Raw genomic sequence first — 25,426 nt, forward strand, 5'->3', positions numbered from 1 at the left:
GGTTAGTGGTGTCAGTTCATGAGCCATGAGAGCGAAAATCAAAACCAGCATTTTTGAAACCCGGGAACGAAGGAAATGGCCACTAAAAATGACATATGTGCAAAATACACAAATAGTCAGTGCAGGCTAGCAATAGTTGTAAAATGAATGTAAATCTTCCATTTTCAGTAGGCCAGAACATGGCACCTTATTCCTGTTTTCTTTTGTTGTTGCTCCCAACCTAGACACATATAGGCAGAATGAACATCCTTGTTTGTAGTCATGAATTTTGGCTCTGCAGAAATTTGCTTAGAGTGAAAAGAAACCACAACAAAAACCTACAAGGCTACAAACTCATCAACTGATCTGGACCAGCATATGTGAGCTATAGGCATCAACATTTTTACTGCAAAACTTATACTACTACTACAACTAAGAGAAAGGAGGGAACAGCAGGACAAACTGTAAACTTCTAATAGGTAAAAGTTGTAAAAACAAAGACACTGAATGTCATATCTCATAGAAAATTGTTTCAATAAAAACTACATTACCAGCATCAATCTCACTTTGTATCATTTCAGACTGACTAATATTTAATGACTTATAATTGATTGCTGAATAGTTTTTGAGATGACTGGGGTTGCTTGTCTCCACAGGTCCTTGTGTTACATCACACTGACTCCACCATGTGGTAGAGGAGAGGAAATTCCTGGAAGGATCAAACACTGGAGATACAATCAACACCTGTTGTGACACCTGAGGATCACAACATTGCATGTTGTATACAGCGCTTTGAGTACCCCGGGAGAGTAGAAAAGCGCTATATAAGAACCAGTCCATTTACCATTTACAATTCCACATCCAATGTGGAATGAAGGGGTGACAGGAGGAGTAAGAGTGTGATCAGGTAAGCAACGCTCCACGTTTATATCAGTCGCTTAATGGCCACTGGAGCATAAAGAGCTGATTAGTCAGAAAACACTGCTGAGGTCAAGACTGTGTATGGAAATGAAACTTAAACACAACTTTGAAGTAGTTTTCATGCAGTGGCCAGAAAGTAACTCTTCTGGGGCCAGCAGGTGAGAATGACTCATACTTTACCCAGTTTGATCCTTTTTCAGGATTATAGACATTTAAAGTTTGTCGTGAAGTGTATCCTGCGTGTGTGTAAGTGTATGTGGTCAAAGTTCATGAAACACAGGGTCTAATGAAAAAAACCAACCTCCCTGTTGAAGTTCTGCTTGAGGTGGGAGCTGAAGATCTATAAGTTTAGGTCCGTCAGGTCTGAAAAATAATCAGATCATTTAAGTTTTTTTGTGTTTTGCTCTTAAGCACTGACTGATATGAAGAGAGGCATTCAAACTGAATCAGTCATGAAGCTCTCATTTGACAGCTGAGTGACAGATTTATATTATCATATTAAAGAAATATCTGGATTACATCCCACTAACTTGACACTATATAATCTCACAATGATTGTGTGTATAATCAAACCTCGTGTATTCAAGGAACTTCAGTAGGTGAGCAAACAGATTTAGCTGCTTTACATTAATATGTTTTTCTAAGGTTGTAAGTAAACAATGATCTGGGTCAAACATCAGACAATGTATTGTTGCATCTGTTTTTCCATATTGTTGATGTGTTTTTTTATTAAGAAGCATATTTAATTAAAAATAAACACATTACATTGAGTAAGTAAAGCTAAAAACATTTGAACAATTTCGTTATTTTAATTTCAAATGCAACTATTAGGTATTGTACTGAAGTCATTTATGTTATTTATGGGCCTACAGTTAATATTTTCTTAAACATGTTAAGACATGACTCACAAACCTTGTGGGGCTTCTGACTGAAAAACTCCCAATACTGTAAAATTCCAGGTATACTTTATAATTACTCATAAATGGAGTAATTTTAGTTCTTTAAGCAGCTTTACACTTCCTCCAGCTAAAAGAAATCAGTTTGTCAAGGGGAGTGCGTGTCATGGAGAGCATCACCCAAAAGCAGGACTCGGAAAACAGGACTTAAAACTCAAAAACCGCTTTATTGTTGAAAACTTGTAAAAATAAGAAAATATGAGCCAAGTGCAAATTATCTAAATGAAAACTATCATACAGCAAACCCCCAAGGTGGAACACACAGCTTAAAGGTGAACACAGCAAAGAAGAAAGGACAATGTATACAGACCAGGTAACCATGACACTCACGTTCACACCTATGGCCAAAATACTCTCACCAGTTAACCTAACCCAACTAAGTGCATGTCTTCATGCAGCATCAAAGGAAGCTGATGCTACAGAGAGAATCCACACAGACAAAGAGAGAACATGCACACAAAGAAACCCTCCAGTTATATGTTGGATGTGAACACTTCTTGCTGTGCTGACCACTGCACTACTGTGCTGCCTGACATGGCTCTTGAATATCTTCAGTAGTGTAGGTTTTATCCTTATGGGTGGACTCAGTGTTACTTTGGCTTTTCAGTCCCTGATTCTGGCTCCGTTCTTTGATACAGCTTTATTACTTTTCTGTTGTGAAGATCTTTCCATGTATTCTTCTCCAAAATGTAGTCATGGTTGGCATAGAAATGTACTTTTGTTTTAATGTACTTCTGAGCATAGTAGTTGGAGTATTTCATGTAGTCATCAGTCATGAATCCATATGCATCCACCTGAGGATACAGAAAGAGAGAGAGAAAAAATCCTTACTTTTCAAGACATAGTTTGCAGAATACCTTAATACAGTTCCCATCAGGAAAAACAACAGCAACAACAACAATAATAATAGGTCATAATAATAATAATTAATTAAATATTCCATCCGCTTATCCTTTTCAGGGTCGCGGGAGCCTATCCCAGCTGTCATAGGGTGAGAGGCGGGGTACACCCTGGACAGGTCGCCAGTCTGTCGCAGGGCTAACACACAAGGACAGACAACCATTCACACTCACATTCACATTCACACCTAGTGGCAATTTGGATTATCCAATTAACCTATCCCTACGATGTGACAATAAAAGTGATTTGATTTGATTTGAAGCTGGATGTCTTTGGACAGTGGGAGGAAGCCGGAGTACCCGGAGGGAACACACACAAACACGGGGAGAACATGCAAACTCCACACAGAAAGACCCCAGCCTGATGGTGGAATTGAACTCAGGACCTTCTTGCTGTGCGGCAACAGTGCTAACCACCGTGCCACCGTGCTAATTAAATAATTAATGAAATAATAATTAATGAAAGTGCCTGACAGCACAATTCCAGAAGATTGATGGTTGCTTCTTCTCTATAAAAAGAACATAGCAGCACATTTTAATTTACAAATTGCATGTGAATGACCCAGAAAGACTTCAGAAACTCTGTTCAATTTGGGCAGACAAGACAGAGTGGAGATTTTTGTCCATAATGTACAATGGCACATTTAGGAAAACAAACAAACACAGCACATTATTTTTCATATTATAAACACCTCATACCAACAAGCAGGACATCAGCTTTTAGGACAGATGAGTTAAGCTGTATCTTTCAGCCACAGTGCCTGGGCACAATCATTTAGTTGAGTACAAAAAAATAATATAAAAAAAAAAACTCCTGCACGTTTTTAGTTTATAACCGATATTCTCAGTGCAACGAATGTATAGGAGAATGACTGAAAAATCAAGGTGTTGCAATGGCCCAGTCAACGTAAAGAAATGCTTCAAACTTTAATGAACTGAAGCAACATTGCAAAGATGAGTGGGAAAAAAATTCCTGAACAACAATGTGAGAAACTTTGGTTATTGCTGGTAAAGACGATTCTAAAAGGTACCGAATCATGTTGAATAAATGATTACTTGGTCTGATATGTCATGTGGTGGCATTGTTCATCTGGGTTTATGTTTACGTAATTTCAAGATTGCTTTTTTTTCAAGATTCGTTCGTTTTGTGGTTTGACTGTGACATATAGATGTCATCTACTTTGCAGAAAACATGTGTGAAATAGCTTATTTTCATTAAAGAGCTGCTTTGAGGCTTTGAGTCTGTGTATTGTGTATATAGGTGTGGAAACCAATACCTCTTACACAGAAATGTAAAGGTAATATTAACTCACTGTGTCACAAATATGCAAAGCCAGGAAGAGAGTGAATGCTCCATTGGTTGGTCTGACTATTGCCCAGAATCTTTTATTCAGATTAGGTGACTTTAGGAACCTGTGATTAAAAAACAAACAAACAAACAAAAAATATAAAAATACTGGAAGGGTTAAGAGACGATCTGAAAATGAAAGAAGGAAAACTTGCACAATAAATACACATGATGGTGACGAGGGAAGTGGAAATACACGGGGAACACAGTTGGGAGGAGTTAATCGAGACAGGAGGAAGCAAAACAAAACACACTAAACACAAGACGCAGGCAAGAACACACGGCCTGACATGAGGCCGGGAGGAAGGAACCCAAAGGGGAACAAGAAAGACTGGGGAGACAAACAGAGGAGACACAAAGAGGGTAATACAGAATAATTAAGAAAGATGAGACATGGAGGGGGAGAGAGAGGCGAGATGGGCTGGGGAAAATGTATAGGAAAGCACATGACAGAGAGGGAAGAGATGGAATAAAAAACAAGGAGGGAAACATGTAAACAGAAAAAGGAGACGAGGCACATCGACAAGAAAACATGGAATCAGAAATAAAACTAAACATGGAAGCAAAACCGGGACTAAACTCAATACTAAATAATAGAAACCTACAAAATTAGCACAAAGAAGCCCCATTAACTCAAAATGCTCGGTCAAAAGACCCAGAACAATAAAAACACACATAAAAAAGAATTATGCCTAGTTAATTTCCTGCTATTAAAGTTGATATCACTGAAAATAGGTACATATGAAAACCAAATAAGATTTTGAAATCCACAATGTATTTCAATTGATTGACTGGAAGTCCCAACCATCACTTTAATGATTCTCAACAGAGCTGAGCAGAAGCTCAGAAGAGTCACTCTCCCAGAATGGAGTTAACTTTAAGAGCAAACTTGTTCAGGAAAGAAAAACAATTATTAGATGATGAAACAATGTGAACTGTTGCCTGTTTCTATGTTAGCCCTGGGATGCACCAGTAATTTGTCCAGGTATGGAACCAGCTTTTCTGCAACCTTATTATATTATATTATATTATATTATATTATATTATTACCAACATCTGCTCATATGTAATCACAGTATGCTCATAGGAGTCTGACCTGTTCTTCACGTATCGGAGGAAGTCCTGGTGTAGAACGTAGAATCGGCTCTCATTGTACTGCCCTGAATAGTAGGTCCCTGGCCTGGTGAGGTGAAAACACAAGGGAGAGGAGGGATAATTTATATTATTAATTTTAGTTGTTTTTTTAAATAAAAGGCAATACAATTGTCCATTAAAACCTAAAAGAAAAAGTAGATATCAACTCAAGTTGCTTTAGCATTTTCCAGAGTGCATTTGTAGAGTACATCTGCTAATAATGAGGCACCTGTGAACACCTCACGTGTGGGTGCACTCAGCAGTGACATGTAGGAGCCACGAGGAAGGCCATGGATTTTTACCAGTTAGACAAAATCCCAGCTGGTAAATTGTCTCTAGTTCTTCTCCACTCACACCTCTGAGCTGTGAGGCTGCTCTTAAAAGATTGTCTAATGACACTATAAACTAATTGGAAAAATTGAGATTTGTCAAAGCAGGAGAAAAAAAAATTACTACATAACTACTTAATTTGATAATCACCATTTCTTGTGGTGTGGGCCACTATAGCCCTCATGTCCTTTGAAAAGACCCTCAAGCCATCGGAAATCTCTCATTGCCTCAGGAATCAGCACATATTTTATTCCCTGCCAAGAGAAAAATTATGGAGCAAAATAATCTTTAGTCTGTGGAGAGTATAAACAATATCACACTGTTGTCTTGTAAGTTTTACTACCTCATCATGAGGGGCAGACTTGTATCCATACTTCCCAAAAAAATAAGGTGATGCGGTGATGGAGTGCTCTGTGTGAACGTACACTGATGTTCTATTTCCTACATCTTCCTCATAACCTTTGATAACGGCACCGTTCATCCTGCCAAACAGACACAATTCAGAAAGTTGATCTTTGGTTCAGTTTACGTTGATTTAATTGTAATGTTCAAAATCAGTCAGTAGTTCAAGCAACAGCATTCAAATTGAAGGTAGTGTGATATACCTTTCATCTTATTATGCTTTTCGTTAGTGTCTGTTATATAGCAGCCTTTGTGCAAGGATTTCCTAAATGCATTCCCATAAGGTACAAGAGATTTCTTTTTTTGGAAATTAAAAGAAATAGATAACTCAAAAGTCTAAGTATGTTAAAAATATTGGTTGTTATCTCAATATTTAAATTTAATAGCTAGACATTTCAACTTTTGAGTAGGGATGCAAATGCTTGGCTACAAGTTGAACAGCCACAAGGGGCAGTACCCTCCATGGAGAAGGAGGCTAGAGGGCAAGATCAAAGTAGCACGGAGGGAGGTTAGCCAACTAACGGAGTTGCAGAAAGGTGCGACAAATAAGGTGCCTAAGAAATACAGCAAGCTGTCCATACCTGAGGCCTTGGAAACTGCCAAGCAAAGACTCACAGCCTTGGCCAGCCGCTTGAGGAGGTACACCAGAGAGATAGAAGGCAGGAGAATAAACCAGCTGTTCTCCACAGAACCAGCAAAGGTGTGGCAAGGGAACAATAAGAGAACAGCACCACCAAGGCTGGAGACGGAGCAATACTGGAAGAGCATATGGGAGAAGGATGCAACCCATAACGGCAATGCTCAGTGGCTAGAGGATCTGAGGGCAGACCACAGCGACCTCCCTGAACAGGGACCATGAAGAGGCCGCTAGAAAGGCTGCAACCACCAAGTACCTGCAGAGGGTCAGGCAAGTCCTGAGGAGTCAGCTGAATGGTAAGAACAAGATCCGGGCCATCAACACATACGCCCTGCCCGTGATCAGGTACCCTGCTGGGGTAATAGGCTGGCCAAAGGAGGAGATAGAAGCCACTGACATAAAGACAAGAAAGCTCCTTACCATGCATGGAGGGTTTCACCCCAAGTCCAGCACCCTGAGGCTGTACGCTAAGCGGAAGGAAGGGGGCCGGGGACTGGTGAGTGTCAGCACCACAGTCCAGGATGAGACAAGGAACATCCAAGAATACATTGGGAAGATGGCCCCAACTGACCGAGTGCTCAGTGAATACCTCAGGCAGCAGAAACCCAAGAAAGAGGAGGGAGACGAGGAACCATCATGGAAGGACAGGCCCCTGCACGGTATGTACCACCGGCAGATAGAGGAGGTGGCTGATATCCAGAAATCCTACCAGTGGCTGGACAAAGCTGGACTGAAAGACAGCACAGAGGCACTAATCATGGCAGCACAAGAACAAGCTCTGAGCACAAGATCCATAGAGGCTGGGGTCTATCACACCAGGCAAGACCCCAGGTGCAGGCTGTGTAAAGATGCCCCAGAGACTATCCAGCACATAACAGCAGGGTGCAAGATGCTAGCAGGCAAGGCATACATGGAACGCCATAACCAAGTGGCCGGCATAGTGTACAGGAACATCTGTGCCGAGTATAACCTGGAAGTCCCGAGGTCAAAATGGGAGATGCCCCCAAGGGTGGTGGAGAATGACCGAGCTAAGATCCTGTGGGACTTCCAGATACAGACGGACAAAATGGTGGTGGCTAACCAACCGGACATAGTGGTGGTAGACAAACAGAAGAAGACGGCCGTAGTGATCGATGTAGCGGTTCCGAATGACAGCAATATCAGGAAGAAGGAACACGAGAAGCTGGAGAAATACCAAGGGCTCAGAGAAGAGCTCGAGAGGATGTGGAGGGTGAAGGTAACGGTGGTCCCCGTGGTAATCGGAGCACTAGGTGCGGTGACTCCCAAGCTAGGCGAGTGGCTCCAGCAGATCCCGGGAACAACATCGGAGATCTCTGTCCAGAAGAGCGCAGTCCTGGGAACAGCTAAGATACTGCGCAGGACCCTCAAGCTCCCAGGCCTCTGGTAGAGGACCCGAGCTTGAAGGATAAACCGCCCACAGGGGCGTGCTGGGTGTTTTTTTTTTTATATGTGTGTGTGTACAGTAAAAAAGTACAGTTTTTAAATTTAAAACTTGTGCGTGTTTTTTATTTTGACAGCGAATGCGCACCTGCGGACCACTTATGTGCACCCCTGGTTATTTAGCTCATCATATCGCAGCCACAGAAATTATTTTGTCCATGAAACCATAAAGCTGCACTTTCTTTTTGCCTTATAGTCTGATTTGTCATAACTTTTCCGTTTTGTGGTAAGCTTTTCTTTGGCTGGCACTTCTTCACCCTGACCTGTCTTATTTGGCTCAGCAGAACTAAAATATATATCCTGCTGCTTTTACACACGCACTCACATTCTCTGCGCGATCAACCTCTCACATGTTTAAGCTTGCTGCCGGAGATTTCACTTGTCATGTTTGCGTAGTAAGCTAACGATTAATAAGACAATGTCAGAGGAATTGGTGCACAAATTATCATCACTCACCAATCAGTACTGTCGCTCTCTATACACAGTTCACACGATTGCAAAGTGAAAGCAAAAAAACAAGCGCAAATTCAAACGCGCTTTCAATATGTCACATATTGACAGTGGCTCACCGATGCCAATGACATAATTACCCAGCTACATTTCCGAAAGAATGCAAAAGCATTGACATATATTTTTCCTTCCTACAATAGCCGGTGTTCCAGATCTACTGGCGTTTAGATCAACTGGCGTTGGTCGAACAGATGTGTGGCATTCTTGCGTTTCAGGAGCTGCTACCGACAAACCAGCAAAAAAAACGCCAAATGTGTCACCTGTGACACTTGTGAGGTTGTCTCAAACACACTCCGTCAGTCTTGATGCTGTTGAACAACAAAATGTATAAAAATGTGGCGAGTTTACCTGGTGATATCCTCATGCGCAACGCGATCGCGAAAACAGCAAACAAGTAATACCACGCCGATGTTGTTCACAGGATAGCAAGAGTAAACGATCGGGAGACCCTAGTCGTCGTTATCGTTCCCCTTGCACGGTTTATTTCTCCAAATTCAGCGTTTTTGCTTCACAACTAAAGCGAGCAGTTTACTTTGTGTGCACTAACATGGACTTGAGTCAACCAGCGCCCCCCCTGGCCAAGTGCCACAGCCTACAGCCAGATCAACCTGTGACACACATCTGCACCACGTTTGAATTTGTTTCATGCACAACACATTTGTACCTTTCAATTGTGTCTGTTTGTGCGTCATGCAAATAAACCTTTGAAAAGAATGAAATGATATCATATATTCCTTATTGGCCTACATTTGTTCAAAATCCCAAATTATATACACAAAGTCATAGAAATCACCACTCCAATTGGTCATCATGATTTTGATATTCTCTTTTTCCATAACAATGAAATACGCCTTGGACAAATATGACACATCAATATTTCATTAGTGTTGTCACATCACATCCTGTAAGCATCGTTTGTCTGTGTCCTTTCTCTGGAAATGAATATTTCCAGCCAATATAGGCAATCCATCAACATGGCTGGAGAGTTGGTAGTTATATACAGTCTGTATAAGTGTGGTTAATCCAATGAAGATTTGTAAGGAGACGGCAGTTACTTTGAATTCACAGCAGTTACACAGTGATTAGTAATAAACAGAGCCAGTGAGAGTGAGTGGATTTAAGAAAGTCAGTGACTCAGGTGTGTCGCTTGGTTTGTCATCTGTTTGTGAGACTGGAGGAGACGTAGAAATCTTTTGTTTTAAATCTTAGTTAGGAAGGTTCCTGTTTGAAAACAAGCACATTTTGTGAGAAATGCAAGAAGTACATCTGCAGAAAGCACACAGTTACATTCTGTCCATCATGTGGACAAAATAGAAAATGTTGAGCATTGAAAAACTGAGAACGTTGGGCAATTTCAACAGAAATGTGTTTGTAAGAACGAAAAACCAAATTGTTTCTAAATTAGTTATGGAAAGTCTAACTGTTGTATGTCTGTGTTCTACATGTTTATCTAATGGAAAATAAAGTTGCTATTGTTTTATTGCAGTTTTTGAACAATTCTGAGTGGATTTACACAGTACGGGTCAAAATGACCCGCAACAAAATCAATGTCACTTTTTTGTTTTTCAACATATTACAAGGGTTAATTTCCAAAACTTCCATATGATCTTCAATTTGTAGCAGATCCACTATCACACAGCAGCTGGAGCAGTTTCAAATGGAGGTCAGTCCACTACTACCATAGCCTACTACTAGATTAACTTGTGACACATCTACACCTGCTGCTACGATCACAGTGAGTAGAGGCTGAGTGGCTGCACTTACCCCTGGTACATCCAAATCTACCCACAAACATGTTGACAGATGCAATGCCAGCAATGTGGATTGTCAACACTGAAAACAATCAGTAAGCAAAGACAACAGGGATCATTTGTTTCTGTTTATTTAGCATGCACAACATTTGTAGTCGCCTTCTGCACAGGGGAAGTCCACACACACTGTGTGGTACCACTTTCCACAGAAGGTGCATTCAGTCTGCAAGACTGAATGAGATTGTCAGAGTCATTGTCTGACTGTTTATTACTAATCACTGTGTAAATGCTGTACATTCACAGTAACTGCCATCTCCTTACAAATGTTCATTAGATTAACCACACTTATACAGACTGTATATAACAACCAACTCTGAAATGTTCGTTTGCAGAGGGAAGACACAGACAGACTACGCTAACGACATGTGATGTTACAACAATAGTGAAATATTAGTGTCATTTCATTCATTTCAAAGGTTTATTTGCATGACGCACAAACAGACACAATTGAAAGGTACAAATGTGCATGACACGAATTCAAACGTGGTGCAGATGTGTGTCACAGGTTGATCTGGCTGTAGGCTGTGGCACTTGGCCAGAGGTGGCGCTGGTTGACTCAAGTCCATGTTAGTGCACACAAAGTAAACTGCTCGCTTTAGTTGTGAAGCAAAAACGCTGAATTCGGAGAAACAAACCGTGCAAGGGGAACGATGACGACGACAAGAGTCTCCCGATCGTTTACTCTTGCTGTCCTGTGAACAACATCGGCGTGGTATTACTTGTTTGCTGTTTTCGCGATCGCGTTGCGCATGAGGATATCACCAGGTAAACTCGCCACATTTTTAAACATTTTGTTGTTCAACAGCATCAAGACTGACGGAGTGTGTTTGAGACAACCTCACAAGTGTCACAGGTGACACATTTGGCGGTTTTTTTGCTGGTTTGTCGGTAGCAGCTCCTGAAACGCAAGACTGCCACACATCTGTTCGACCAACGCCAGTTGATCTAAACGCCAGTAGATCTGGAACACCGGACAGGCAGGGCAGAGATAGATTTTGGTAGCCCGACTGGAAATATCGCTAGCCCCAGGACGTCGGGCTAGCGATTTTGCGAGCCCTGTATCTGATTGAGGAATCACTCATCTTTGGAAAAGAGAGTTTATTACAGAGAAATGGCTCTTTCCAAAATAAAAGCTATACTATCCGCTTCTTCTGGGCTATATTCTCAGCAGCATATTAAACATATCAGGTCCCCATAAGGAGAATCATGTGCTAACGGCTGTCTAAATGAATTGGGTAAAGTTTGTAGCATGCATGCTTGTTGTTTTTGTCTTTGCACTAGGATGATGTCGGCGTAAATGTGCAGTCATATTCGTTGTGTTCCCACTAGTGCTTTCAGGTTAACCTTGTTAAAATGACCTTAACGCCACAACATGGCAAATCTCCGTTAACGAGCTACCCCTGATAGCCCCGTGCATGGGGCTAGATGGCCAACACATTAACGAGCTAACTGCGCTAACACACTAGCTCCCACCCATGTAATTGAGCATTGCGTGGCACATCCAACATACTGTTTTACTTTAGTCCATGACTCGCTTACCTTCAGGGTCATACGTCACATGAAAACCAAAATAATTCCAAACGCCAGATCTGAATGAGGGTGGGGGAGGTTCAATTTGCCATGTTGCAAGGAGAGCTTAACTTCTGTCTCGCTAGCTCGCCCTGCGCTCTTCCTTCTGACGATGCTGTCTGTGTGGAGCGCTCAGTGGATCTGCGCTCGACAGTGCAGCCTAGGCGGAGTAGTCGAACGCAGATTCACTGAGCTCTCCACACAGACAGCATCGTCAGAAGGAAAGTTGATAAAATAAATTACAAATGTTGTATTGTTCGATACATATGCGTACCAAACCGAAAGCACTGTATCGAACGGTTCAATATCGATACGAATATCGTTGCACCCCTAATATATATGTATATATATATATAATTGTATATATATTTTTCATTTTGAGTTATTACAATCAGAATGGACAGGACCGGGGGACAGGAAAGAGAAAGAAGAGAGTTAACAGAAGGTGAAGGGAAGAAAAATAGAGGAGAAGAGGGATAGAGAGAAAAGACACAGTAAAACTGCCTGATCATATTACAAAATAAATATATATTCTTAGTGCTTATTTTCTGTTTATATTGTTTTATAGAGGCCAGAGTAGGAGAATGCCATTGTGACTAGAATCTGAGCCAAAAGTACTGACAGGAAACTGCACGCTTTGTGCAGAGAACAAGAAGCGTGCAGACAGAAAGTGAAACTAAGCAGAGTTGTTTTGATCGAAACTGTGTGTGACGTATAGCAGAACTATATATACGCCTTTGGCTTGCAATGCTTTTAGACCTGTGTGTGCGTCCTTGTGTCTACAGCTCTCCGTTTCCGGAAATGTACAATAAAGATTATTTTTTGAGCTTGATCACACTGAGTCCGGGGTCTTTCTCTGTCATTAAAAGAATTCTAAAGAACCGAATTCGATAATCTCCTGCTGATACAAAAAAAACAAGCAAAAAGAAGACAACACTGTAAGCAAACCACAATGACCAACATAAGCATCAGTAACAGTAAATAATACATTTTCAATGTTACTGAGCAGCATACAGTACTAATAATGCATATGTTTAGAAGCAGCAGTCAACCAAGATATACATGTACACCCAGGTGTAAATGGCAGCTGGATAGTGTAGTGGTAAGACTACACACCTTTGTGTAGTTTGATTCCCACCTGGTATCTTGCTGAAACCAAGCCCTGGAATGACGCAGCTACATCAAAAAATTAAAAATTAATTCACCCCAATGGTGATTTTATTCAAGTTCTAACCCTTTTTATTGGTCTTCAACAGACTTCCATCTAAAGAAAGGAAACTTGTGACAGAAACTCATTTTTTGATGTGTCATTATAATATCATTAGTTAAAATCTCTTCTTCAATGCGTTTAGTCATTTTGAAATCAGTTCCTTAAATAAAATGAATATTTTGGAAGGGACCTACACATCAGCATGAATATGAGAGTAGAAGAAGTTGAAACAGTAAACAAAGAAAACTGTTGCAACATCTCTTTCTGAGATGAATCTGTGAACTGTACTAATAGTTCATTGAAATGATGGTAAAGACCAACACAGTCATACAATAGTGCCATGTTGAAAAAGATCAGTTGGTGGACAACAAGTGGAAGTAACACTGAAAGTAATACCACTGTTCATTAGAATGACAATGGTGAGCATAAAGTAGTGATTCCATTGTTAAGCTGGTTCAGGAACACCACACTGTGTCCAAGGGATGGACCATCAATCATCCTAAAGATATTTCCTCATTTGGTGTTTTCATTATGTGGTCTAAATCTCCATTAATTCTCTTCTTTTCTCTTGAGTACGAAGTTAAATTTATATTTTTAATACATGATATTTAAATTTGCAAGTCAGAGCAACCAGGATGTTGCCTAAATGATATTTAGGCAACATCCTGGTTGATTCTGGTGTTGAGGACTATGTTATTATTTGCAAATGTTAAGTGTGAACCTCTTCCTTGTACGAATCATCTTTGTCTGTCACGCATCCAATGAACTGTATGATCTGCAAACTTAACAGTGGTGCTCATGTTATAAAAAAATTGATGGTTGTGTGTACAGAGCATATAGAAGAGGATGTTGACTCTACGCTGGAGCTCTTTGTTTGCCCAGCCTGACGGCTTGAGAGCGGTCAGTGAGTAACATATGTCAGTCAGTGCATGAAGTTTGTCCACCACTTTATTTGAAATGGTGTTACATGGAACTGAAGTTCAAATAGAACATCCGGACCTGTTGTGTTTGTCTAGGGGAGTAAGGGCTTCATCGAGAATCACAAAGGTAATGTATCTGCCATCAGACAAATGTGTATATATATATATATATATGTATATATATATATATATATATATATATATATGTATGTATGTATGTATGTGTGTGTGTGTGTGTGTGTGTGTGTGTGTATATATATATATGTGTATACGTGTATATATATATATATATATATATATATATATATATATATATATATTAGGGGTGCAACGATACACAAAATTCACAGTTCGGTTCGGTTCGATACTTTGGTGTAACGGTTCGATATTTTTTCGATACAAAATAAAATGTTCATGCCTTTTTAATTGGTCATTTATTAAAATTATAAATATAGATTTTAACTCAAAAGTACAGTTTTTAAATTTAACCCTAACCCTTGTGCGTGTTTTTTATTTTGACAGCGAATGCGCACCTGCGGACCACTTATGTGCAGCCCTGGTTATTTAGCTCATCATATCGCAGCCACAGAAATTATTTTGTCCATGAAACCATAAAGCTGCACTTTCTTTTTGCCTTATAGTCTGATTTGTCATAACTTTTCCGTTTTGCGGTAAGCTTTTCTTTGGCTGTCACTTCTTCACCCTGATCTGTCTTATTTGGCTCAGCAGAACTGAAATATATATCCTGCTGCTTTTACACACGCACTCACATAAGCTCAGCGATTCTCTGCGCGATCAACCTCTCACATGTTTAAGCTGCGGGAGATTTCACTTGTCATGTTTGCATAGTAAGCTAACGATTGATAAGACGATGTCAGAGGAATTGGTGCACAAATTATCATCACTCACCAATCAGTACTGTCGCTCTCTATACACAGTTCACGCGATTGCAAAGTGAAAGCAAAAAGACAAGCGCAAATTCAAACGCGATTTCAATATGTCACATATTGACAGTGGCTCACCGATGCCAATGACATAATTACCCAGCTACATTTCCGAAAGAAGGCAAAAGCATTGACATATATTTTTCCTTCCTACAATAGTCGGACGGGCAGGGCAGAGATAGATTTTGGTAGCTCGACTGGAAAAATCGCTAGCCCCAGGACGTCGGGCTAGCGATATTGCAAGCCCTGTATCTGATTGAGGAATCACTCATCTTTGGAAAAGAGAGTTTATTACAGAGAAATGGCTCTTTCCAAAATAAAAGCTATACTATCCGCTTCTTCTGGGCTATATTCTCAGCAGCATATTAAACATATCAGGTCCCCATAAGGAGAATCATGTGCTAACGGCTGTCTAAATGACTCGGGTAAAGTTTGTAGCATGCATGCTTGTTGTTTTTGTCTTTGCACTAGGATGATGTCGGTGTAAATGTGCAGTCATATTCGTTGTGTTCCCACTAGTGCTTTCAGGTTAACCTCGTTAAAATGACCTTAACGCCACAACATGGCAAATCTCCGTTAACGAGCTACCCCTGATAGCCCCGTGCATGGGGCTAGATGGCCAACACATTAACGAGCTAACTGCGCTAACACACTAGCTCCCACCCATGTAATTGAGCATTGCGTGGCACATCCAACATACTGTTTTACTTTAGTCCATGACTCGCTTACCTTCAGGGTCATACGTCACATGAAAACCAAAATAATTCCAAACGCCAGATCTGAATGAGGGTGGGGGAGGTTCAATTTGCCATGTTGCAAGGAGAGCTTAACTTCTGTCTCGCTAGCTCGCCCTGCGCTCTTCCTTCTGACGATGCTGTCTGTGTGGAGCGCTCAGTGGATCTGCGCTCGACAGTGCAGCCTAGGCGGAGTAGTCGAACGCAGATTCACTGAGCTCTCCACACAGACAGCATCGTCAGAAGGAAAGTTGATAAAATAAATTACAAATGTTGTATTGTTCGATACATATGCGTACCAAACCGAAAGCACTGTATCGAACGGTTCAATATCGATACGAATATCGTTGCACCCCTAATATATATGTATATATATATATAATTGTATATATATTTTTCATTTTGAGTTATTACAATCAGAATGGACAGGACCGGGGGACAGGAAAGAGAAAGAAGAGAGTTAACAGAAGGTGAAGGGAAGAAAAATAGAGGAGAAGAGGGATAGAGAGAAAAGACACAGTAAAACTGCCTGATCATATTACAAAATAAATATATATTCTTAGTGCTTATTTTCTGTTTATATTGTTTTATAGAGGCCAGAGTAGGAGAATGCCATTGTGACTAGAATCTGAGCCAAAAGTACTGACAGGAAACTGCACGCTTTGTGCAGAGAACAAGAAGCGTGCAGACAGAAAGTGAAACTAAGCAGAGTTGTTTTGATCGAAACTGTGTGTGACGTATAGCAGAACTATATATACGCCTTTGGCTTGCAATGCTTTTAGACCTGTGTGTGCGTCCTTGTGTCTACAGCTCTCCGTTTCCGGAAATGTACAATAAAGATTATTTTTTGAGCTTGATCACACTGAGTCCGGGGTCTTTCTCTGTCATTAAAAGAATTCTAAAGAACCGAATTCGATAATCTCCTGCTGATACAAAAAAAACAAGCAAAAAGAAGACAACACTGTAAGCAAACCACAATGACCAACATAAGCATCAGTAACAGTAAATAATACATTTTCAATGTTACTGAGCAGCATACAGTACTAATAATGCATATGTTTAGAAGCAGCAGTCAACCAAGATATACATGTACACCCAGGTGTAAATGGCAGCTGGATAGTGTAGTGGTAAGACTACACACCTTTGTGTAGTTTGATTCCCACCTGGTATCTTGCTGAAACCAAGCCCTGGAATGACGCAGCTACATCAAAAAATTAAAAATTAATTCACCCCAATGGTGATTTTATTCAAGTTCTAACCCTTTTTATTGGTCTTCAACAGACTTCCATCTAAAGAAAGGAAACTTGTGACAGAAACTCATTTTTTGATGTGTCATTATAATATCATTAGTTAAAATCTCTTCTTCAATGCGTTTAGTCATTTTGAAATCAGTTCCTTAAATAAAATGAATATTTTGGAAGGGACCTACACATCAGCATGAATATGAGAGTAGAAGAAGTTGAAACAGTAAACAAAGAAAACTGTTGCAACATCTCTTTCTGAGATGAATCTGTGAACTGTACTAATAGTTCATTGAAATGATGGTAAAGACCAACACAGTCATACAATAGTGCCATGTTGAAAAAGATCAGTTGGTGGACAACAAGTGGAAGTAACACTGAAAGTAATACCACTGTTCATTAGAATGACAATGGTGAGCATAAAGTAGTGATTCCATTGTTAAGCTGGTTCAGGAACACCACACTGTGTCCAAGGGATGGACCATCAATCATCCTAAAGATATTTCCTCATTTGGTGTTTTCATTATGTGGTCTAAATCTCCATTAATTCTCTTCTTTTCTCTTGAGTACGAAGTTAAATTTATATTTTTAATACATGATATTTAAATTTGCAAGTCAGAGCAACCAGGATGTTGCCTAAATGATATTTAGGCAACATCCTGGTTGATTCTGGTGTTGAGGACTATGTTATTATTTGCAAATGTTAAGTGTGAACCTCTTCCTTGTACGAATCATCTTTGTCTGTCACGCATCCAATGAACTGTATGATCTGCAAACTTAACAGTGGTGCTCATGTTATAAAAAAATTGATGGTTGTGTGTACAGAGCATATAGAAGAGGATGTTGACTCTACGCTGGAGCTCTTTGTTTGCCCAGCCTGACGGCTTGAGAGCGGTCAGTGAGTAACATATGTCAGTCAGTGCATGAAGTTTGTCCACCACTTTATTTGAAATGGTGTTACATGGAACTGAAGTTCAAATAGAACATCCGGACCTGTTGTGTTTGTCTAGGGGAGTAAGGGCTTCATCGAGAATCACAAAGGTAATGTATCTGCCATCAGACAAATGTGTATGTATATATATATATATATATATATATATATATATATATATATATATATATATATATATATATATATATATATATATGTATGTATGTGTGTGTGTGTGTGTGTGTGTGTATATATATATGTGTATACGTGTATATATATATATATATATATATATATATATATATATTAGGGGTGCAACGATACACAAAATTCACAGTTCGGTTCGGTTCGATACTTTGGTGTAACGGTTCGATATTTTTTCGATACAAAATAAAATGTTCATGCCTTTTTAATTGGTCATTTATTAAAATTATAAATATAGATTTTAACTCAAAAGTACAGTTTTTAAATTTAACCCTAACCCTTGTGCGTGTTTTTTATTTTGACAGCGAATGCGCACCTGCGGACCACTTATGTGCAGCCCTGGTTATTTAGCTCATCATATCGCAGCCACAGAAATTATTTTGTCCATGAAACCATAAAGCTGCACTTTCTTTTTGCCTTATAGTCTGATTTGTCATAACTTTTCCGTTTTGCGGTAAGCTTTTCTTTGGCTGTCACTTCTTCACCCTGATCTGTCTTATTTGGCTCAGCAGAACTGAAATATATATCCTGCTGCTTTTACACACGCACTCACATAAGCTCAGCGATTCTCTGCGCGATCAACCTCTCACATGTTTAAGCTGCGGGAGATTTCACTTGTCATGTTTGCATAGTAAGCTAACGATTGATAAGACGATGTCAGAGGAATTGGTGCACAAATTATCATCACTCACCAATCAGTACTGTCGCTCTCTATACACAGTTCACGCGATTGCAAAGTGAAAGCAAAAAGACAAGCGCAAATTCAAACGCGATTTCAATATGTCACATATTGACAGTGGCTCACCGATGCCAATGACATAATTACCCAGCTACATTTCCGAAAGAAGGCAAAAGCATTGACATATATTTTTCCTTCCTACAATAGTCGGACGGGCAGGGCAGAGATAGATTTTGGTAGCCCGACTGGAAAAATCGCTAGCCCCAGGACGTCGGGCTAGCGATTTTGCGAGCCCTGTATCTGATTGAGGAATCACTCATCTTTGGAAAAGAGAGTTTATTACAGAGAAATGGCTCTTTCCAAAATAAAAGCTATACTATCCGCTTCTTCTGGGCTATATTCTCAGCAGCATATTAAACATATCAGGTCCCCATAAGGAGAATCATGTGCTAACGGCTGTCTAAATGACTCGGGTAAAGTTTGTAGCATGCATGCTTGTTGTTTTTGTCTTTGCACTAGGATGATGTCGGTGTAAATGTGCAGTCATATTCGTTGTGTTCCCACTAGTGCTTTCAGGTTAACCTCGTTAAAATGACCTTAACGCCACAACATGGCAAATCTCCGTTAACGAGCTACCCCTGATAGCCCCGTGCATGGGGCTAGACGGCCAACACGTTAACGAGCTAACTGCGCTAACACACTAGCTCCCACCCATGTAATTGAGCATTGTGTGGCACATCCAACATACTGTTTTACTTTAGTCCATGACGCGCTTACCTTCAGGGTCATACGTCACATGAAAACCAAAATAATTCCAAACGCCAGATCTGAATGAGGGTGGGGGAGGTTCAATTTGCCATGTTGCAAGGAGAGCTAGCTTGCCCTGCGCTCTTCCTTCTGACTATGCTGTCTGTGTGGAGCGCTCAGTGGATCTGCGCTCGACAGTGCAGCCTAGGCGGAGTAGTCGAACGCAGATTCACTGAGCGCTCCACACAGACAGCATCGTCAGAAGGAAAGTTGATAAAATAAATTACAAATGTTGTATTGTTCGATACATATGCGTACCGAACCGAAAGCACTGTATCGAACGGTTCAATATCGATACGAATATCGTTGCACCCCTAATATATATATATATATATATATATACGTATACACATATATATATACGTATACATTGGACACATGAACAATAACCATATGACTGTACCCGCCACTAACACAAGACCCTACGCTGTGTCACTGCATCATTCCATGTTTGGCACTGATCACCACCTGCACTCATGTATATATCTTTCAACGTAGCACTCTTAATTCTTATTCTCATGTATATATCTCATGTATATCTCATGCACATATCTTTCCACGTAGCACTTTTAATTCTTATCCCTACTTTTATTTTTTTTCCATGTCTATTTAAGTGCTATTTATGACACTATGTTTGCACTGAAGCACCGCAGCAATTTCCTAATGTTGTAAACCTGCTCAACATTTGGCAATAAACCCCATTCTGATTCTGATTCTGATTCTGATACATATATACATACATATATACATATATATATATATATATATATATATATATATATATATATATATATATATACACACATACATACATACATACATACATACATACATATATATATATATATATATATATATATACACATTTGTCTGATGGCAGATACATTACCTTTGTGATTCTCGATGAAGCCCTTACTCCCCTAGACAAACACAACAGGTCCAGATGTTCTATTTGAACTTCAGTTCCATGTAACACCATTTCAAATAAAGTGGTGGACAAACTTCATGCACTGACTGACATATGTTACTCACTGACTGCTCTCAAGCCGTCAGGCTGGGCAAACAGCTTCCTTGTGGATCTTAGGAAGTCCATAGATGCAGGGTATGGCATCCCCTGGGTAAAGGCGGTGATATGTAAGGCGGTCAATAATTTTGTCCTTTTCAAAGTCTTGAAGGCAAGCTATAACTTTCTTTTTGTAGCTGCTTGTGGGGTCTCGCTTCAGGGCTTCGTAGGTATTGTTGTCACTGAGGAGAGTAGTGTACAACATGGATGCTCTGAGCCTCCCTTTCCGTTAGTGTGTGTACCTGCTTCCTGTGCTCAAAGATCACTACTCTCCTCACCTCACCTAAGATCCACAAGGAAGCTGTTCCACTCAGACCCATAGTCAGTAGCATAAACTCAGCCACTTACAACATTGCTAAACACCTTGCTACCATCCTTGCGCCTCTCGTGGGGAACACCCCACACCACATCAAGAACTCCACCGACTTCACCGACAAGGTCCAGAAACTTACCCTGGATCCAGATGAAACCATGGTGTCCTTTGATGTAGTCTCTCTTTTCACTTGCATACCCACCACTGAGGCCGTGGAGACTGTCAGAAAACGACTACAAGAAGACAGCTCCTTGGAGGACAGGACCAACTTCACACCCGATCAGATCTGCACACTGTTAGACCTCTGCCTCACCACTACATATTTCAAGTACAACGAAGGCTTCTACAGACAAAAACATGGCTGTGCCATGGGCTCCCCCGTGTCACCTATTGTAGCCAACCTTTACATGGAGGAAGTGGAAAGGAAGGCTCTTGGCTCTTTCAAAGGAAGAGTACCCAGCCACTGGTACAGATATGTGGACGACACCTGGGTCAAAATCAAGACACAAGAAGTGGAATCCTTCACTGCGCACATTAACTCTGTGGATAAAAACATCAAGTTCACCAGGGAAGACACAAAGGACCACTGTTTGCCGTTCCTGGACTGCGCCGTGCACATTGAAGAGAACGGCAAACTCAACATCGAAGTTTACCGGAAGCCCACACACACGGACCAGTACCTCCTCTTTGACTCCCATCACCCTTTGGAACACAAACTTGGAGTAATTAGGACCCTACACCACCGGGCAGAACATGTTCCCTCTAAGCCTGAAGGAAAAAAGAAGGAACACACACATGTAAAGGAAGCACTCAAAACGTGCGGCTATCCTAAATGGGCGTTCTTAAAGTCAGCAAAGAGGCACAGAAAAGAAGACCAGACACCAGCGAGGGAGGATAAGAAGGACAGACGCAACAACATTGTCATCCCCTATGTAGCCGGTGTATCAGAGAAACTCAGGAGAGTTTTCTCCAAGCATGACATCCCGGTGCATTTCAGACCCAGCAACACGCTCAGACAAAAACTGGTTCACCCGAAAGACAAAACGCCAAGACACAAACTTAACAATGTGGTGTATGCTGTACAGTGCAGCGAGGAATGCTCAGACCTCTACATTGGAGAGACCAAACAGCCACTTCACAAGCGCATGGCACAACACAGAAGAGCCACCTCCACAGGACAAGACTCAGCAGTCCATCTGCATCTTAAGGATAAAGGACACTCTTTCGAGGATGCCAATGTTCACATTTTGGACAGAGAGGACAGATGGTTTGAAAGAGGAGTGAAAGAAGCCATCTATGTCCACTGTGAGCGACCATCTTTGAACAGAGGCGGGGGTTTACGACACCAACTCTCTGCCATCTATAATCCAGTTTTGAGATCCCTTCCCAGACGCCTTAACGCCCACTCACATCCTGGGCCATCTGACCTCAGGAATTCGCATGATAAGGTGGGGCCAGGTTTCACAATGAACACACCCGAAACTCTGGCTGATTTGGACCCACGCCCAGTTTCACACCTTGGCTCAGGCGATTAGAGGATCATCAGGGGGTCCTTTTGTCCCTCTGTGGGGGGTTACTCCCACTAGGTTTATATCTGGGACTCTCCACCATTTGACCTTAGAACTGAAGAAGCTTCTCGGATGAGAGGTGAAACGTCTTCAAGCAACTTAAAGAAGTCCAGACGCTTTCTTTGCAAGCTCCTTTGACAACACATATTATAGAAATACACACTTGATATATACTAGGTATATATTTCTGGATTTTTGAATGTTGTGTGTCCCTAGAGATTACATCAAATCTAAGTGATTGCTGTGCGCTGCACCAGCTGCAATGTGATTTTGAGACATTTGACCCTTATAATTCCCTTCAGTTTAAAGAACATTAACAACAGGTTTGTTTTGTACCTCTTACGTACCGAAAAACGTAATCATGTGCATCGATCTCTGCACCCACTTTTGAGCCGTTCAAAATTCCTGCAGTACCCACCACAGCACAGTGAATACAGCCATCGGCACCTGGTTTTGGGAGGAGCAGTGGCTCTTTTGGCTTTGGAATCAGCTTCACTGAAGCCATCACTTCTGCAAACGAAAAGAAAGACATGAGTACAGACATACATTTAACATCATGCATAATTCATAGCACTCTCTTCTGTAATAAGTATAATGGTTTTATATTATTCGCATATGTATTCCCCCATTCTTCGACACAATAACTCAGGGTAAAAATAATGAAAAATCTAATATTTGCATTGCCTTGTAATCTAATATATATATCGCATTACCCAGTATATATATACTTTTGGCCATCTTTTTTTAAACATGTTCAATATGAGATTTTCATGTTAACTTGTCATCCACTATTACACCCAGAAAATGGAATTCTGTAACTCTTTCGATCAATACTCCATCTATAGATGATACTACCTCTTCCTCCTTTACATGATTTCCAAACATCATAAACTTTGTCTTTGCCAAATTCAACGATAACTTATTTACATCAAACCATTTTTTTAGTTTTTACTTTTCAATAACCATAATTTTAGCCAATTCTTTCAACTTTTCTCTAGAACAATAAAAAATTGTGTCATCTGCAAATGTCGTTTATATATAAAAAAGTTTTGTTCCCAAAACAGAACCTTGAAGGACCCCACATTCTATTTTCATTCTTTCAGATGAGTTACCTAAATACTGCACAAATTGAAAAGTATTATCTAAGGAACTTAACCAGTTCAATATAATTCCTCTCACAGCATAAGTACTTAACCTGGAAATCAAGATGGAGTGTTGCAGAAAATAGGTTTAAATGTTAAACAAATTTCTTCCAGTCAGAGAATGTTGCATATAATTAAATTTTTGCTTGATGCATAAAGTTAAAAGATTAAAACTAATAAAACAAGTTTTAAAAAGAGACTTTTCCATTTGATTACATTTTATATGATGGATTATGCAGAAAAAGTAGAATCGGGCTGAAAGATCTATCGCTTTATCACCTATTCAGGTTGTAAATCGTGCTTTTAAAAAGTAACTAAGTAACTAATTACTTTTGAAAATAAGTAATCAGTAAAGTAATGGGATTACTTTTTGGGGGAGTGTAATCTGTAATTAGTTACTGATTACTTTTTTCAAGTAACTTGACCAACACTGGCTTGGAGTGTATCTTAATTTAGTGTTGTATGAATAATTTCATGTGTCTTAATACAAGTTCAAACTTCACTTTCTTTAACTCATCATTTAATTAATCCTTGGTGAGCTTTGACCTGATTCACCAGGAACTTTTTACTACAGAAAACTGTAGATGACACAAAAAACACTGCTTAAAGGTGCCATAATATATATTTTTTAACACCAACAGTGTCTGTCTTTATTATAATATCAGGAGTCAGAAACTGGAAGGAGAAATTAAATAACAAAAAATCTATTACTTAGTTGCTGATCAAGCTCACATATATACTGATATTTAATCTGGCATCAGTTTCACAAACACCTACCATCATATTTGCACTGCATAAACCCAAAAGGATTGTTAAAATGTGAAAGGCGATTCCACTCGCTCATGTTAATGTTGTCCTTGTGCAGAAACAAACGTATGTTGGGAAGAAAAGCCTTCTTGAAGTTCTCATCCTTAGAGTTTCGCAGTGATTGGGCACATGTCTGATAATAACAGAAATATTAAATCATGAAATTAGTTAAAATGATTCTGTGAAAGCTTTATACCCCGAGGAAACAACAAACACAACAGTTACAGAAATTTGATGAATAATTAAGAATTATGTATTTTAATTAAAGGAGTGAAACCATTAAGTGAAAGCAGACTGACTGCATGGCTGAGCACAAGCGTTGCCTGCCCACAGCCATCAAATTAATTACTACATTTGTCCTGTTTCTGTCATATTGTGTCTTAGCATGCTTACTGTTGGTCTAGGTGGGGCATCCTGGTTATAGACATCATCAAAATCCCACTGAGGAGCCTTTGTGAAATTTCCTCTGTAGAGGAGAGGCATTGGAGTCTCAGCCACAGCTGTTTTTTCTTTCTGTCCCCAGAGGTTAATATTAAACGAAAAGTTTTCCCATCCGAGTTCATGTTTTCCTGAGAAAATTGTCCAACTGCAACAACAGCAACAGGACAAAAGGGAGCAAAAACGTTCAGAATTAGCAAATTAATACATAGATATACATAGATAGATATGAAAAAAAAATTACCTTTTTGATAAAGATTCCTGGGATAGAATGAAAACCACAAAACTAACTGTCATTACAAGGAGCAATAAAAATATCCTGGAGATTTGGGATGCCATCGCTGTCAAGTGAAGGCTTTCTGTTCAATTAAACACACATGTATGCACTTCCTTCTAAAACTGACACGCTCTCACTGATGGGAATGGGCTACACCACAGCTTGCAGACAGATAAGCAAACAAATGTATT

At 40.0% G+C, this 25,426-nt stretch overlaps 1 protein-coding gene across 2 annotated transcripts; it reads right to left on the bottom strand.

The window, feature by feature from the left end:
- Positions 1-1,945: 1,945 nt before the first annotated feature.
- Positions 1,946-25,363, bottom strand: LOC147323626 (alpha-N-acetylgalactosaminide alpha-2,6-sialyltransferase 1-like). Of its 2 annotated transcripts, XM_086304105.1 has the most exons (9): positions 25,203-25,363; positions 24,914-25,106; positions 24,491-24,653; positions 22,919-23,081; positions 5,911-6,049; positions 5,718-5,821; positions 5,200-5,283; positions 4,069-4,168; positions 1,946-2,650 (listed from the first exon to the last, which is right to left on the bottom strand). In XM_086304105.1, the coding sequence occupies exons 1-9, from the start codon at positions 25,295-25,297 to the stop codon at positions 2,447-2,449; spliced, it is 1,245 nt and encodes a 414-aa protein (XP_086160231.1). In that variant the 5' UTR covers positions 25,298-25,363; the 3' UTR covers positions 1,946-2,446. The 2 variants fall into 2 exon arrangements, with proteins under 2 accessions (XP_086160231.1, XP_086160232.1); XM_086304106.1 differs by lacking the exons at positions 5,718-5,821; positions 5,911-6,049.
- Positions 25,364-25,426: the final 63 nt, after the last annotated feature.

This window comes from Aulonocara sp. 'chitande type north' Nkhata Bay, linkage group LG8 (assembly GCF_057382095.1).
Source record: "Aulonocara sp. 'chitande type north' Nkhata Bay isolate Kocher_YH1m ecotype deep benthic linkage group LG8, A_spYH_male_GT1.1, whole genome shotgun sequence".
Lineage (NCBI taxonomy): Eukaryota > Metazoa > Chordata > Actinopteri > Cichliformes > Cichlidae > Aulonocara > Aulonocara sp. 'chitande type north' Nkhata Bay.

Coding starts and splice junctions, on each gene's coding strand:
- LOC147323626 (XM_086304105.1), bottom strand. CDS start 25,297: ATGGCATCCCAAATCTCCAGGATATTTTTATTGCTCCTTGTAATGACA. Junction 24,654..24,913: donor ATGCCCCACCTAGACCAACA/GTAAGCATGCTA, acceptor TGTTATTATCAG/ACATGTGCCCAATCACTGCG. Junction 2,651..4,068: donor CTTTGCATATTTGTGACACA/GTGAGTTAATAT, acceptor CTGTATCCTCAG/GTGGATGCATATGGATTCAT.